The following is a 15986-nucleotide window of genomic DNA, read 5'->3' as shown; positions in this document are numbered from 1 at the left end:
GACAGCCTGAAATAATGCTGCCCTGTTTCATCCCAAGGGGATGATAACTGTGAAGTCTCAGGCTGCACACTTTGTTTCCAGCATTGTTTAACACTTTCACTGCTGACGCTCTGCAGAGTGAGCCAATATGCTTATTCCATGGTTTCAAACTGCACCCCCAGCTACCAAAAGATTGTCCCCTTCTCAACTGTCGAGAACTCCAGCTCCCCCTGACAATGTCCGCTGCAGACCAGGACGAAGGCACATTGGTAGTGCTGTGCTGGGAAACTTGCACAGCATTTGGATTATTTTGCCATCACAAGCACCAAATTCACGCAGCCATTTCTAGGTAACTGCAGTGCAATAGATTGTGCCATCACCGCACAATGGCCCAGTGAATCCTGAAACTGACCAACTTGGTCACAGTGCTTCTGTTTCATTAGCGTCTGTTAGGAGCATAGGATTTGCTTAGGAAAAGAGCCGAGTGTTGCACTTTCCAGTGGGGTATCCTGTCTCTGGCAGTGGCTAAAACTGAAGGCAAAAAAACCAAAACAACCCACAGGGTGTACCACTGTACGGTGTTATCCCTGCAGGAAGAATTTCCTCTATGTTCTGACAGGTGAGATTTGTCAACCCTATCATTATTTTAGCAAATACAGTCAGCAGTCGACCTACCTAATCTATTCCATGCATTCTTAACCTGGGAGGTGCAAGCAGGTCTCAGAGGATTGCAAATGTGGCACCCATTGTTTTAGTTGACACACAGGCTTGAACCAGGGACATCCTGTGTTAAAAGCATAAGATGCCACAGCTTGAGGTAGGATCAGGCCTCTATAGCAAGGGCTCTAACAGCTCCATATCCTCTGCATAATGACAGGTTTCAGAGGAACAGCCGTGTTAGTCTGTATTCGCAAAAAGAAAAGGAGTACTTGTGGCACCTTAGAGACTAACCAATTTATTTGAGCATGAGCTTTCGTGAGCTACAGCTCACTTCATCAGATGTTTACCGTGGAAACTGCAGCAGACTTTATATACACACAGAAATCATGAAACAATACCTCCTCCCACCCCACTGTCCTGCTGGTAATAGCTTATCTAAAGTGATCAACAGGTGGGCCATTTCCAGCACAAATCCAGGTTTTCTCACCCTCCACCCCCCCACACAAATTCACTCTCCTGCTGGTGCTAGCCCATCCAAAGTGACAACTCTTTACATAATCAAGTCGGGCTATTTCCTGCATAGATCAAGGTTTTCTCACATCCCCCCCACCCCCATACACACACAAACTCACTCTCCTGCTGGTAATAGCTCATCTAAACTGACCATTCTCCAGGTTTAAATCCAAGTTAAACCAGAACATCTGGGGGGGGGGGTAGGAAAAAACAAGAGGAAACAGGCTACCTTGCATAATGACTTAGCCACTCCCAGTCTCTATTTAAGCCTAAATTAATAGTATCCAATTTGCAAATGAATTCCAATTCAGCAGTTTCTCGCTGGAGTCTGGATTTGAAGTTCAAATCCAGACTCCAGCGAGAAACTGCTGAATTGGAATTCATTTGCAAATTGGATACTATTAATTTAGGCTTAAATAGAGACTGGGAGTGGCTAAGTCATTATGCAAGGTAGCCTGTTTCCTCTTGTTTTTTCCTACCCCCCCCCCCAGATGTTCTGGTTTAACTTGGATTTAAACCTGGAGAATGGTCAGTTTAGATGAGCTATTACCAGCAGGAGAGTGAGTTTGTGTGTGTATGGGGGTGGGGGGGATGTGAGAAAACCTTGATCTATGCAGGAAATAGCCCGACTTGATTATGTAAAGAGTTGTCACTTTGGATGGGCTAGCACCAGCAGGAGAGTGAATTTGTGTGGGGGGGTGGAGGGTGAGAAAACCTGGATTTGTGCTGGAAATGGCCCACCTGTTGATCACTTTAGATAAGCTATTACCAGCAGGACAGTGGGGTGGGAGGAGGTATTGTTTCATGATTTCTGTGTGTATATAAAGTCTGCTGCAGTTTCCACGGTAAACATCTGATGAAGTGAGCTGTAGCTCACGAAAGCTCATGCTCAAATAAATTGGTTAGTCTCTAAGGTGCCACAAGTACTCCTTTTCTTTTTTCCATATCCTCTGTAGATCAGGCACGGAGGGGTACCTGTAACACTCACCAGTGGCTTATACAAACACCCTCTCTTTCTTTATGGCTAGATGGGGGAGGAGCCCGGCATCTTTTTGCTCCAGTAACGTGGCACAGCTGGCACTGTAGGTAGCAACGTGCTATATAGAACAATGAGTTTCACATAGCTTCTGCCCAGATTCTTCCCAGGCCCCTCTATTTCTTTGCCATCCGGAGTAGGCTCAATACATTGGTGGCTGGCTTCCAAAAGCATCCTGCCACTCAATCTGCCCAGCAGGGACTGGGTGGTGGTTGCACACACAGACAAGTCTGTACCAAGCCTTTACAAGGTATGTCTACACAGCAACAAAAAGCCCACTGCTGGCCCATGCCGGCTGGCAGAACTCAGGGGAAGGGGCTGTTTCATTCAGTGCAGGCTTCCAGGATCAGGCTGGAGCTGAGTTCTGGGACCCTCCCACCTTGCAGCGTCCTAGAACCTAGGCTCCCAGAACTCAGGCTCCTGCCCAAGCCCAGATGTCTACATGGCAGTGAAACAGCCCCTCAGCCCAAGCCCTGCAAGCCTGAGTTCGCTGACACAGGTCAGCTGTGGGTGTCTACTTGTTGTGTTGACATACCCAAGGTGACAAGTGTCTGGGTCAGTCCAATCGCTGGTGCTACGGAATTCCACTCTTTTTAAAATGCCAGTCATGGTGTTTGATTTGCTTGTTATTTGCCATCTGGGTGTTTTTGCTAGAGTGCCGTGGAACTTGGGTTATCTGTTTTGTGGGAAATTCCGCTGCTGTGTATTTCTTTGCAGTTCTGACACAACCAAAAAATTGCAACAGTTCCCTCCAGCCAAAATAAACTAAAATTGTGTGGGGTTGATTGTAACATTTGGATAAAATTCATACATTTTGTTCTGATTTAGACTTTATCATATACAATATTTAAAAATGGAAGCCATCATTTTGAAACAGAAAATGGAAACATTACATTGCAAAAATGTCAAAGTAGTCCCTCTGGACTTTATTGGACTGCTCCAGTCCCATTTTTTTCTAAACAACATTTTGTTGAAGTCAACACATTTCCACAAAACATGGCGGTATTGACAAAATGGCATTATCCGATGGAAGAACGTTGTGTATGAAATGTTTCAAACAGCTCTAATGATTATTATTGCCAGTAATCATGTTTGTGTACAGTAGTACCCAGAGATCACTAGAGTCAGGGCTCCACTGGGCTAGGGGCTGTACATACACCTAGTAAGAGACTGTTCCTGCCCCAAAGAGCTTACAGGCGGGAGAGGAAAGTGAGGGGAAGTGATTTGCCCAGCATCATACAGCAGGTCAGTGGTGGAGTCAGGAATGAACCCAGGGCTCTTGAGTTCTAAATGAGTAGGCTATGCACTGGATCACACTGTCTGTCACAGCCCTGATAAAGAGCTCCTGCCAAACACTCACCACCGTAGCCTGATTGTTTAACGGTGGCAGTAACTAACATCCTCCCAACCCCCGCTTGTAACTCAGATTGCCCAGGGATTAGAAGATGCAGCATTGCAAGCAGCTGGTGCATGTGAAGCAGTGATTTCTCAATTAAAACCAGGAGTATTGATTAAGCAGGTTCGATTTATGAATATGAAGTCAGCTCCCCCGCTGCCTCAAAGCATGAGTCACCGGACCCGATGCTACTGTTGATTCAACTTTAGGTACCTTTAATATTACAACACCAAGCTGTTGTGTTTGGGTCCCATGCACTGATCCATGTGCTTTATCCCTTGGTCTGGGTAGGCTCCAACCTCTCTCTCTCTTACTTTGGCTTCTGACACATTTCCTGAGCACAGACTCTCTGTTAGCCACTCATGGAAGTGTGACCAGTGGGCCCCCAGGACCAGTGCTGACCTCCCAAGATATCCAAGTTGCTTAAGCATATCCCTTCCCAGAGCTTCAACCTTGCGATCACTCTGGTTTACTGTTTACCTCTTCAGAGACAAATGATAGCACGTAACTCAGAATAAAACACCTATACATCCTTCCCTGCCTCGGTGTCCTCACCGCTCATGAGCATTCGTTGGGCCTAAGTCAAACTCTTTTAAGGAGTCTAGGATCCTTCCTCTCCTCTTTCCCTCCTGCACAAGGCTTCTCCTGTGTCTCCTGCTTCTGGTCTCGTCTCCCTCTCCCCAAAATGGCTAGCAGCGACCTCACTTCGCTTTCATAACTTCCAGTCTCCTTTGTCAGTCTGCTTCATCAGGTGAGCAAAGTCCCTCACCATGCAGGGGTGAAAGTAAGTCAAGTGACTTACCGGTACGCTGGGGCCAGCTCTGGCCCCTGGAAAGGGCGGGGCTGAGGGGGTCAGAGCCAGCCCCAGCCCAACCTATAAGGTAAGTGCCCCTCCCTCACCGGGGTATCAGCAGCAGCCCAGGGCTCCCGAGGCTATTTAAAGGGCCCAGGGCTCCCCTGCTTCTACTGGTCCTTTAATTAGCCACTGGAGCCCTGGGGAAGCGGCGGGGCTCCAGCGGCTATTTAAAGGACCAGGGCGGCAGAGGCAGCTGGAGCCCCGGCCCTTTAAATAGCCCCTGGAGCCCCGCCGCTTCCCCAGGGCTCTGAGGGCTATTTAAAGGGCCTGCGGCTCCCCTGCTTCTACCGCCCCGGTCCTTTAAATAGCCCCCGGAGCCCTGGAGTAGCAGCGGCGGGGCTCCGGTGGCTATTTAAAGGGCCAGGGCAGTAGAAGCAGGGGAGCCCCAGGCCCTTTAAATAGCTGCCGGAGCCCTGCAGTTGCTACCCCAGGGCTCCAGCAGCGGGGCTCTGGAGGCAATTTAAAGGGCCTGGGGATCCAGCCACTGCTGGGAGCCCCCGGCCCTTTAAATTGCCCCCTGGGGAAGCCGGGCTGCCCCAGTATGGTGCCGCGGCTCTTGCCGGTACACCGTACTGGGGCGTACCGGCTTACTTTCACCTCTGCCACCAGGTGATGCATAGCTTAGTGACCAACCCACCTGGGCAGCCTGGTTCTCCTGTGTGGCAGCAAACTCTTTGTCCAAGGGGGCTCCCATGTGAATAGAGGACTAGCAAGGTTTAATGACCTGCCATTGTTAACCCTGTGCCACTAGCCCTTGGGATTTCATCCTAAAATGAAGGTAAAAGACAAAACAGAAGGCAAACAAGGCCCACATTCAATATGGAGTCTGCAGTCTGATAGAGGTACACATAGAGTGTCCCCACTATCAAACAGAATTCATAAGTTGTACATAGATCCCCAAACTGTCACACTGTTTCATCAGTCGTTCTACCTGGACAGAGAGAGAGAAAACGGCATAGCCAGGAGGAAGGTGGCAGGGCTCTGATGCTGCCATTCCGACCAGTGTAATGCCCCCGCTGCTATCGCTAAGTGAGAGCATCCCACCCTAAAACTGGGGCCATTGGAAATACATTTTCTACACACTGTTACATAGGCTGTGCCTGACAACCTGGATGCAAAACCAGCTGTTCTAATACACACTCCTGTAAAATTACTGCCTGACTTCTGCGTCTCTGTTCTAAGCTCCAGGCTACAACTGTCTTACAGCCTCTGTGTTTTAGCACCTCATAGTCCTCCAAACCACTGGTCACTCCTCCCACAGCTATTTGAGCATAAGCTTTTGTGAGCTACAGCCCACTTCATCGGATGCTCCTCCCACAGCGTAGTTCTTCTCTGCCTTTCAGACTCCACCTATCCCAGGGAACAAACAGCACCATGTGTGGGGGCCAATCCAAGCACTACCAGCTGTGCCAGCAACAGGTAAGAACCTCTCCCAGGGCTACCCATTTACTCCGAGGGAAATGGCATGGCCGCAGTGGGTGCTCACAGGGTTGTTGTGCTGGCACAAGCCTACTGGTTGTGCCGGAGATTTGGTGCGGCAATGACAAGCAGATTAAGGGTCTGAGCGGGACAGACACGGGTCACCCCAGAATTGAGACAGTCACAGGTGTGACTACAGCTCTCTGTTTTATGGATAAGAACAAGGCTAATGCTGAGAACAGCAGCAATCTTGATTCAGTGCCACTAGCCCCAGTGAAACCCTGATGGGCATTTCATTAATATTAATACATCAATAAGAAGAATACTTAGCTCCTTCCAGCCATAGATCTCAGAATGCTTTACAAAGGAGGTCAGTATCCCCATTTTACAGATGGGGAAACTGAGGCACAGATAAGGCAGTGACTTGCCAAAGGTCAGCCAGCAAAGCAGTGGCAGAGGCAGGAACTGAATCCAAGCCTCCTGAGGCCCGGTCTACTGCCCTATCCCCTAGGGGAATCAGCAAGGAGTAAAACTGCCACAGCAACCCTCATCTGAGGATCTCAAAGTGCTTTACAATTATCTCCATTTTACAGAGGAGAAGAGTGACTTGCCAAAGCTCCTAGAGCAAGCCCGTGGCAGAGGGGAATGGAACTGAGGAGTCCTGACTCTCAGCCTCTGCTCTGTCCATTAGATCCACGAGCCCCTTCTGTAACATCCAAGTGTCTGCTCACAGCTCTGAGATGAGAATGGCCTGCAGGCTGTACTAACTTTACATGAACCTTTCTTGCATTGCTCTACCAGTGGATCCTAGCCTTGACCTAAGGGGCCACGCTGCTCTAGAACGAGAGAGGAATTCCAATCCCTTGGAAGTTTTCCCTTTCTGTAGTGGGCTGGTTTTGATCTAGGAGGCTAATGTTAGCTTTGCTTTCTCTGCAGCCTTGCCCAGCCAACATGGCCAGCTTCAAACAACAGCAGTGCGCCACCTTCAATGCTAAGGCCTTTGGGAAGCACTATTACCACTGGACACCTCTCTACCCAGGTCTGTCCATGGCTGACCAGCTCAGCATGAGAGATGGGGACGAAAAGTACCTGGGGAAACCTGGTCAATAGGGGTAGGAGAAGGAGAGTTTCCTTCGGGTGTGGGTGGGTAGGTGCGTAAGCTTTCCACGTCTCTGGGCCAAGGCGCCCCCCTGGGTAGCTGTAAACCAGTGACCTAAAGGAGAAGATTGTCTCACTGTTGGTTCTGGAGCCATCCTGTGCCCCCACTGCTCTGCCCGGTGCCATCTCACCTCTCTCCCTTCAGATGATTACACGAGTATCTCCAACAAGCCTTGTGACCTCCAGTGCACCACCAGGAGTGGAGAGAGACAGCTGATGGCCCGAGCACAGGACGGCACATCCTGCAAAGATAGGACGTACCAGGGGGTCTGCATCAATGGCAAGTGTGAGGTGAGGCACTGGGAGGAAGGGCTGTGTATCGGGGGCTGAAGGCTTGGTTTTAAATCATTGTCCTCAAGCACCACAAGTATGGGCAGTAAGGCGAAACTGAACAGCTGCTATAGGGTTCCTGTAAATGTCACACTAATAATGCCTGTGTAGAATGGAGCAGTCAGGTTTGGGCTGGGGAGATCATTATGCGCAGCCACGTACTTGCATGAGGAGCATACATTCTCCCTTGAGCCTGGAGAAAAGCAGCAGCCTTGGTTTGTTTTTGAAGGAGCACCCAGCAGTGCAAGAAGTTTTAATCTGTTAGCGAAAGCCCTCTTGCGTTGCAATGGTACTTAAACCTCAAGACTCCACAGGACAGTGATTTGGCGGCTTGGCATTGCTGCTGCTGGATGTGCTGCCTCCTGGAGACGGTCGTTGCCAAAATGACATTGTCCCACTAAAACCAGCTGCCTGCTGGCTCAGCAAGGCCATTCTTGGATGCATCCCCTTCCAGGGGAAGGACATTCCAAACCAATGTCCCAGCAAGGTGGGTTGGTTAAACATAGGTGCAGTATGAGCTAAAACAGCCCTTCACCCCACCTCAGAGTTCTTACTTCTGTGTGCCCAAGACATGTAAACTCTCACTCTAGGGATTTCCCCCAGTTTAGAATCTCACTTACCCAGTAGGTCTGTTGTGGACACCCCTTGCTCCAGAGTAGGATTGAAGACCTCTCTGGTAATGTTGTCTTTTCTTCTGTATTTCTTGCAGCCGGTTGGGTGCGATGGGAGTCTCTACTCATCCCGGACGATGGACAGATGCAGGGTGTGCGGAGGGGATGGCAGCACTTGCTACCGGGTCTCAGGAAGCTTCCGAAAGGGGATCTCACAGTTAGGTACACCCTGTTAAGTGATGCCCATCAAATAATTTCACATGTTGCTTCTTGCTAACATGGACTGCCTACTAGGGCAGAGTCTGAACATCCCAGCTGAAGGAGCTGAATAATACCTTGCCTTTCTTTCCCCATGTAAACCAAAATGATGGTATTTTGTCTGTTCAGCTTAATCAGCAGAGGAAACTGGTTTGGTTCGCTGTATGGTTAGTTAGTGAGGTTTTCCTCCATCACTTTATGATGTGAAGCGGCGGGGGGTCCTATTTATATCTATTGATCTCAGCATCTTGCCCATGCCCGATGATGTTAGGAGTTCAATGCGCTTTCTTTTATCTCTGCTCTGAGTTGATTTTACGCTTGGATGTTAATCTTGTACGAGGAGGGTCACTACATTTGTAAATGTGTGCTGCTGTTCTTGGTGACAGCAATCGTTCTCCTGTATTCTCCAGGCCGATGGGCTGCAGAGGAGGTAAGTGTTCTCTGAAACGTGGTCCTCTCTCAGGCCCTACAACTCCCCTCACTTCTACCCCTCTCCATACTCCCACTCTTCCCTCCTCACAGAATGATGGGATTGTTGATTGGTAGAGCAGCACTGTGATGCACTGATAACCAGAGAATACTGATTGTAGGACATTCTGGGACACCTACTACTCTACTTTATGGTAATTCCACTAGACTGTAGCACCCTCTACTGGATACAGCCCTGTTGTAACTGCACTCAGTGCTCTTCACAGCTCTGGTGATTCGTTCTCCTTTTCTGTGGGAAGAGGAAAAAGTTGAATCAGAAGTGTTTTTTGTTTGGTGGTTTTCCTTTCCCAGGAACAACTGCCAGCTCTGAATAAACCCAACACCAAAATGCACTTCATTGCTTTTAAATGTGATCTGCAGAGGATTGGGTTTGTGCCTGTTTGTGCTGCTTTAGAATGGATAAAGAAGGCCTGAAACAGTTTTCAAAAATAAGTATTACTTTCTGGGTTTGGGTTTTTTGAAATATCAGGATTGTCACATCTGGTACTCTGCGGGGTCTTGGGGACTCTGAGATTTGTATGGTGAGCTCTCACATGTTAACTGAAGGGGCAAGGTAGAACAAGGTGGGGGAGGTAATATCTTTTATTGGACCAACTTTTGTTGGTAAGAGAGACAAGCTTTTGACCTTAGACAGAGCTCTTCTTTAGGTCTGGGAAACTTAATTAGGTCATGTCTACAACTGGCACCGCGGTAAGATCTCTCATGTAGCCGCTCTGTGCCGACGGGCTAGAGCTCTCCACTTGACATAATTAAACCACCTCCAATGAGCGGCGGTAGCTATGTTGGTGGGAGAAGCTGTGCACATAAGCACTTATGCTGGCAAAAGTTATGTCACTCAGGGGGTGGTTTTTTCACACCCCTGAGTGACATAAGCCAACATAAGTGGTAGTGTAAACATAGCCTTAGAGTGTGTCAGCTAAATACAAGTGGAACAGATTGTTTAGCAGAAGTAGTTAACACACATTTCAAGGGGCCCTTCAAGATGAAGTGGCCTGGTAACATCTCTCCAGTCATTGGGAGGAAAGGAAGAGGGGAAGGGTAAGCAACTGTGCGGGTTGTTAGAGTGTTGTAATAAGCCATAGATCCATTGTCTCTATTGGGCGAGGTGGACGCAGGCAGTTGATTATTAACAAAAGTGCGTCTTAGATATTTGAGTTCAAAAAGTGTTAACAACAACAGCAAACCAAAACAGAGGCCAAAAAAAGGTGTCTAAAACTCTCTTCCCCACACCATTGCTCATCTTGTATTTGTTGTTATTTTTACTATTTAGATTGCAGTAGCAAAGATGCTGCTGCTGCGGATAGAGTGAGACGTATACACTCTTTTGTGATTCCAGCATTTCACTAGGTCTCCCGTCACCACAGAGTTTTGCATGGTAGAGAAGACCCACATTTCTAATGTCAAATACAATCTGATAAAAACCCTCTTTACCCAGCATTAAAAAATTGGCTTGTGCATTTGCTTGTTGTTTTCCCCTCCCTTTGCAGGTCACCTTTCACTCTCCAAGGGGAAACTATCAGGTTGAGAGGATGAGATCTGCAGCCCTTGATCTCTAGGTTGCTAGTTCAGATCCAACCTTGGGCAGTAGTTGGGCCTTTATCTTTTTGGGTGTGTGGCTCTACTGGGTGGGATGACTCCCTCATGCGCCCAAAACTAATACTTTCTTCCTGCCTCAGAGTTTGACTCGGGACTCAGATGAACTCCTGAGGTCTGCAGCAGCTCAACCTCAACAGACCAGGCAGGGATTTTTTTTTTAATAATGAATCCTTGACTGCAAACAAACACACACACACACACAAAGAGGGAGCTGGGACAAGACCCCTTCTCCTGGAGCTAAAAGAGTAATTCTTCAGTGTGCAGCAGGGCACCATCCCCCTCCTGCATGGACACAGAGCCAGCTTGCTGCCGCTGACTACTCCCATTGAAACATAACAAAAGCCCATCAGTCACTCCCAGGCTTGCCAACCCCTAATGTTCAGAAAATCATGAGATTGGCTTTAAAATCCTAGGATTATGTAAAAATCATAGATGTGGCGTTCTTTTTATTTGCCTTCTGCTTTTTGAGCCTTTAGGATGCACCAGGCTCACATGTTGAAGCTTTCTCCACAGCCACAAGGGCTAGAAACTTCATTCTTAAAGAAAAAGTAAGGCAGAACTCATCCCATCTCCACTTGACTCCAGGAGCTGGGGCGTTAAGGACAACAACAGTATCATGAGACTCATGACAAAACCATGAGTTGGCAGGTCTGCAATGCCCTCACTGAGCTACCTGTGAGGCTGGAGCAGCCTGAGTCTCTCTCCCGCGTTGGGTTTCCCAACCCTTTGTTCTGTTCCCACTCCCCAGGCTATGTGTTCATCACGAACATCCCTGCCGGTGCCACGGACATTCTTATCATTGAGCGCCGGAAGACTGAAAACATCCTGGGTAAGCCACAGAAAAGCACGCAGCGGATAGCACGTCACCACCGCCAGAAGTGGGGCATGGGCTGTGCTCCTGGGAATGGTGCGGAGAGGACAGGCCCCGACAGCAAAGGAAGGCAGGAGCAAAAGCTCAAGGGGAGTCTGCAGGAGGCCCTGTGCATGACCACAGCCAGGCTGGAGCGGGTAAAGTCACACCAGAGAAGGGAAGGTGCTGGGGAGCAGCTTTAAGTGGTTGTGAGCCCCACAGAAATGGGCAGATCTGGACACAGGAATCCCCAGCACCTTGCTGCATTGACTCCTGCACTGCCATTTCTGACCCTCTCGGAGAGGAGGGTGCTGGTGACTGTGGGGGGAGCCAAAGACAGCGTGGCTCCTGAGTGAGTGGGAAGCAGCAGGGCGGGGCCAGCACACCGGGCAGCTGAACCAGGATTCTCGGGGTGTCCACCTGACTTCCCTGCACCCCCTCTGGCAGCACCGAGGGATTCCTCTAGAACCCTTGCCCCGTCCCTTAGGTGCTAACCAGGGCCGGCTCTACAGTTTTTGCCGCCCCAAGCAGTGAAAAAAAACTGCCGCCGCGGGCGGCAAAAGGAAGAAGCTGCCTCCGAATTGCCGCCGCAGCCGACGGAGCTGCCGCCCCTTTCGAACAGCCGCTCCAAGCTCCTGCTTGGGATGCTGGGGCCAGCCCTGGTGACAACTGTACCCCTCTGGCAGGTGTTTCCGTAGGAGGGAAGGATACAGGCTTTAGGAAATAAAGGATGGACAAGACCGTCTGTGATCCTCTCTCACCTGGAACGATCTGTTAGGGGTCACACAATCCTTTGTGTTGGATCTTTGCTTTCTGCATGGGCTGGGTCGCAGCTGACGTGTTATTCTTGGTGCTTTCAGAAAGCAAAGGGCTGAGAGATCTAGCTGGAATGAGGCTGTTAGGGGACCACAGATACCCTGACCAGCCCTGCCTCCATTGTAATTCACTTGACTAAAGCCAGGCTCACACTGTAACACTGGATCCAAACAGCCCTGAATTTGTGGGGTGAGGGTTAGAAAGCTAGCTCTGGGTCAGAATTGTGGGTTTCTCCTGACTTTTGAGCTAAATAAATCCAGCTCTCTGGAGGTGAAATTTCTCTATATTTAGCCGCTGTGCCATTGAACCACCAATTTTTCTTTAATGTTGCACGTTCAATTCTGCCTCACACGTTGCCGTGGTTCCAGGGGTCTGGACTAGAAACGTGATGTACTGTAGTGTGAGCTCAGGCCACCCCCAACTTGGTATCCCGTCCCTCAGGGCACCGACACACGGAGCCCAAGACAGTGTCTCCCCCTGGGTGATTTTCCTTGGCCAAGGAGTACTTCTCCATACAAGTCAGCATGGGCTGCTGTTGGCCTCTTTTCCTTGAAGTCTGCTTGGAGTTAAGTCTCCTGTCCCTCTCCTCTGTTTGCAGCCCTGGCGGATGAATCTGGGCGCTTCTTCTTCAATGGGAATTCGGCCATTGACAATCCCCAGAACTTCCGTGTGGCTGGCACGGTGTTCAAGTACCGCCGCCCTTCCAACCTGCATGCAGATGGCCTGGAGTATGTCATTGCCCAGGGCCCCACCAATCAGTCTCTGAATGCCATGGTATGTATGGAGCTAAAGATCTGGGTGCTTCCCTGGTGGTCTGCTTTCCGAGCCCCAAGACCACAGGTGCCCTGCAGGCAAGGGAATTTTGAGCTTTCCCACGGCTGGGGCTCCTGCCTCATTCCCTATAGCAATGCCTTCTGGGAGAGATTGGCTGTGCCATTCCTGGGTGGTCCTGCCCGGCCATCATGGGTACACCATCTCGTCTGTGTTCATCACAAAGCACTTACTCTCCAGGTCAGGTTTCAGGGTGTGGGTCACGTGTTTCTGATCCAATAGACATGATACATGCAAATGAGCTAACAGGGTTTTTGTTTTCTCCCCAGTACTATAACTTCAATGGGAAAATGCCCCATATAACGTATGACTATACTGTGCCACACATGCCCTCGCCAGCTCTCCAAACAGCTGCCCCTGCCCTCAAGGCACCTCTCTACCTTCATCTACCGGACTCCAGCCCCAAACATCCAGCCCCAGTCCCAGCAGATTCTGGGGCTGTGCGTGATTTCAATGCTACTTGGCTGTCTCTCTCCCCGGATGATGTCAGCGACCGGTTCCCACCCGGAGAAGAGCATGGAGACCTGAGCTTCAACAGTCAGGAATTCTTCCAGAGTAACTCCACTGCTCAGGCCGGACCCTGGGGCTGGGAACAGAGGGAAGAGGAAGAAGAGAAGTTTGGCTTCCGGATCAGACAAGTCTACCATGCAAAAAGAGTGGGCGAGGAGGCAGAGGAGGAGGAGGCGGCGGTAGTAGGTGGAGAAACAGATTTGGGTTTGTTTGTTTTCTTGGCTACCTCATGGTTGGGCAACTGAGGTGCTTGTTAAGGGTGGGACTTACAGAAACACTCAGCATTGGCCCACCTCTGCTCTCATCGAAGCCAGTGGGCGCTGTACCATACCAGCTGGGTGGATGGGGGAGGTGGTGAACCAGAGGGGGAACCAGAGGTGGTGAACCAGAGCCTCTGTGGGCTCATTAACGCCCCTGCATTTTCCTTTAGCCTCCAGCTTAAACCAGATTTCCATCAGCACAGCCATGCCCTTCAGCGTGATGAGGCCCGAGATGCCAGAGAGCGGTGGGATTGGGGCAGCCAGGCTCCAGCTCTTCAGGAGATTGTGTCACCAGGACCCACAAAACGCTGCCTTTTGCAGGGAACTGCAGTACCTGGCTGCCAAGGTAGGCTGGAAGAACTCAACTGCAGGGCTGTGGAGAGAGCTGGTGGCTGGATGGCCAGAAGGGCTGCACAAAGGGCCTGCCAATATGAACTTGCTGGAGAGCACGAAGGCAGAGGCTTACGCAGAGAGCCAGGAGAAGGCAGCTAACTACAGTGTGATTACAAGCATTCAGAACCCCGTGCTGGGTTCCAACTCAAGCCTCCACTCTGGCCTCGGGAATAGCCACCTGGCAGAACCTCTTCAAGCCCCTGGGCCTGAAAGGTGAGATGCCGCCAGGTTCCTGAGGGAAGACAGGATGCCGGTTATCCTGGGAGGATTGATCATCCCATTCCCATGGTAGCTTTAGGGTTAGAATCATAGAATAACAGAGTTGGAAGGGACCTCTGGAGGCCATCTAGTCCAACCCCCTGCCCAGAGCAGGACCAATCCCAACTAAATCATCCCACCCAGAGCTTTGTCAAGCCTGACCTTAAAAACTTCTAAGGAAGGGGGTTCCACCACCTCCCTAGGTAATGCAGTCCAGTGTTTCACCACCCTCCTAATGAAAAAGTTTTTCCTAATATCCAACCTAAATCTCCCCCACTGCAACTTGAGACCATTACTCCTTGTCCTGTCATCTGCTATCACTGAAAATAGTCTAGATCCATCCTCTTTGGATCCACCTTTCAGGTAGTTAAAAGCAGTTATCAAATTCTCCACTTGGTTCTCCACTTGGGTTTCCCCTCTCTGACTCCTCTGTTATTGTGGTGATGGGGAAGGTGGGACAAAGTCAGCAGCCTGTGCCAGTCCATCTCAGACTCCCAGAACACGTTCCATAGTGCCTCTGCTCCTCCAAAGGGGCTTGGTCACCTCCTACGTGATCCCTCACTCACCAACGTGCTCCACCAGCCGTAGGAGATCTTCTCATGCAACCTGATACATGCAAGCCTGCAGGAGAGCAGTAAGAAAAAGAAGCAGAGCCACTGGGGTCCCTCTCCATCCCCTGGAGTACCAGAGGAAAGCTTTCACTATCTGTCACTCATCGCATCCCAAACTAAGCTCATTCCTGCTCCTCTCTCTGCAGCAACGAGTTTGATGTGAGCCCCCTGGACCATGATGACATCAGCCTGGCCGACATGTACCGGTGGAAGGTCTCCGCCTATGCTCCCTGCAGCTCCACATGCACTTCAGGTAGGTTTGGTCTGGGAGACTGGATGGCTTTGCAGGACTGGGAATGAAATGTAGAGCCCTTCACCTGAAGGTCCCCAGGTATAGTCCAGCCCAGCAACCAGAAGCTATTATTATTTTAAAGTGGTTTGGTGGCCTCTGTGAAATAACTTGGTGTCCTCAAGCCAGTTTCTAGTGGAGTAGTGTCCACATCCCAAAAGCCCCTGCATCGGTTGGCACTAGGTCACACCCCTATGGGCAATCTCAGCTGCTGGGAATGGCAAGTGAGCTCTCCTTCCCCTGTCTGGGGCAGGGCGGAGGCACATGGCTAGGGCAGGGTGGCGAAAGCTTGCACTGCTGCTGCCTGTGCTGTCCTTCGTGCGTGGGTCAACAGAGGAATCCCTTCTCCAGGGCCGGCAAGTGCCTTTCACCAGCACTAAATCCTCTTCAAATGCAAATGAAGGATCCAGCTACACCATGAACAAGGGTTAACATTTACACACAGGCACGGCTCCTGTACCTCAGCCGAAGGTGCATGGGAGAGAGCTGCAGGGGAAGAACCTGGGCATGTAGTATATGATCTTATGGGTCATGGTGGCTCCTGTTTCATTGAGGATCTATATAATTACCCTAACTGGGAGGTGGGTGAATGTTTCTGTGCTTGGGCTGAGCCTTTTAAAACTTGTAATAAGCCATCGAGAAGAACCTGAGCCCAGCTGAATAGTAGGTTCACACTTGGAAATGGTGACGTCCCTTGATGTGAATAGCTCCAAGCTGGGCTCCAAGTCTTGCCAGTTCGTTTCATGTTGGTGGGGTGACTGGAGGGGCTGAAGTATATTTGGTGGGGAAAGGGAGCTGGTACATTCAAGACCTGTTAGTCTGCAGAGGACCTCTTGACACGTCTGAAGCTCCTGGAGAGTGGTGTCA

The 15986-nt window shown here is 50.1% G+C and overlaps 1 protein-coding gene across 3 annotated transcripts in view; it reads left to right on the top strand.

Annotated features, from left to right (window-relative positions):
- The window catches only part of LOC140915916 (ADAMTS-like protein 2), a 45288-nt gene that overhangs the window by 20000 nt on the left and 9302 nt on the right, over nt 1-15986 (top strand). The window contains exons 3-11 of one of the 3 annotated variants that reach the window (XM_073356537.1): nt 5784-5859; nt 6796-6898; nt 7163-7308; nt 8057-8180; nt 11050-11130; nt 12566-12741; nt 13068-13512; nt 13739-14174; nt 14977-15083. In XM_073356537.1, coding sequence (XP_073212638.1) covers nt 5784-5859; nt 6796-6898; nt 7163-7308; nt 8057-8180; nt 11050-11130; nt 12566-12741; nt 13068-13512; nt 13739-14174; nt 14977-15083 — 1694 coding nt within the window. Of the gene's footprint in view, nt 1-5783; nt 5860-6795; nt 6899-6989; nt 7309-8056; nt 8181-11049; nt 11131-12565; nt 12742-13067; nt 13513-13738; nt 14175-14976; nt 15084-15986 lie in introns of those variants that run through there. The other 2 variants (XM_073356538.1, XM_073356540.2) reach the window with 2 other exon arrangements.

This window comes from Lepidochelys kempii, chromosome 8 (assembly GCF_965140285.1).
Source record: "Lepidochelys kempii isolate rLepKem1 chromosome 8, rLepKem1.hap1, whole genome shotgun sequence".
Lineage (NCBI taxonomy): Eukaryota > Metazoa > Chordata > Testudines > Cheloniidae > Lepidochelys > Lepidochelys kempii.
This window is presented reverse-complemented; position numbering and strand designations above follow the sequence as displayed.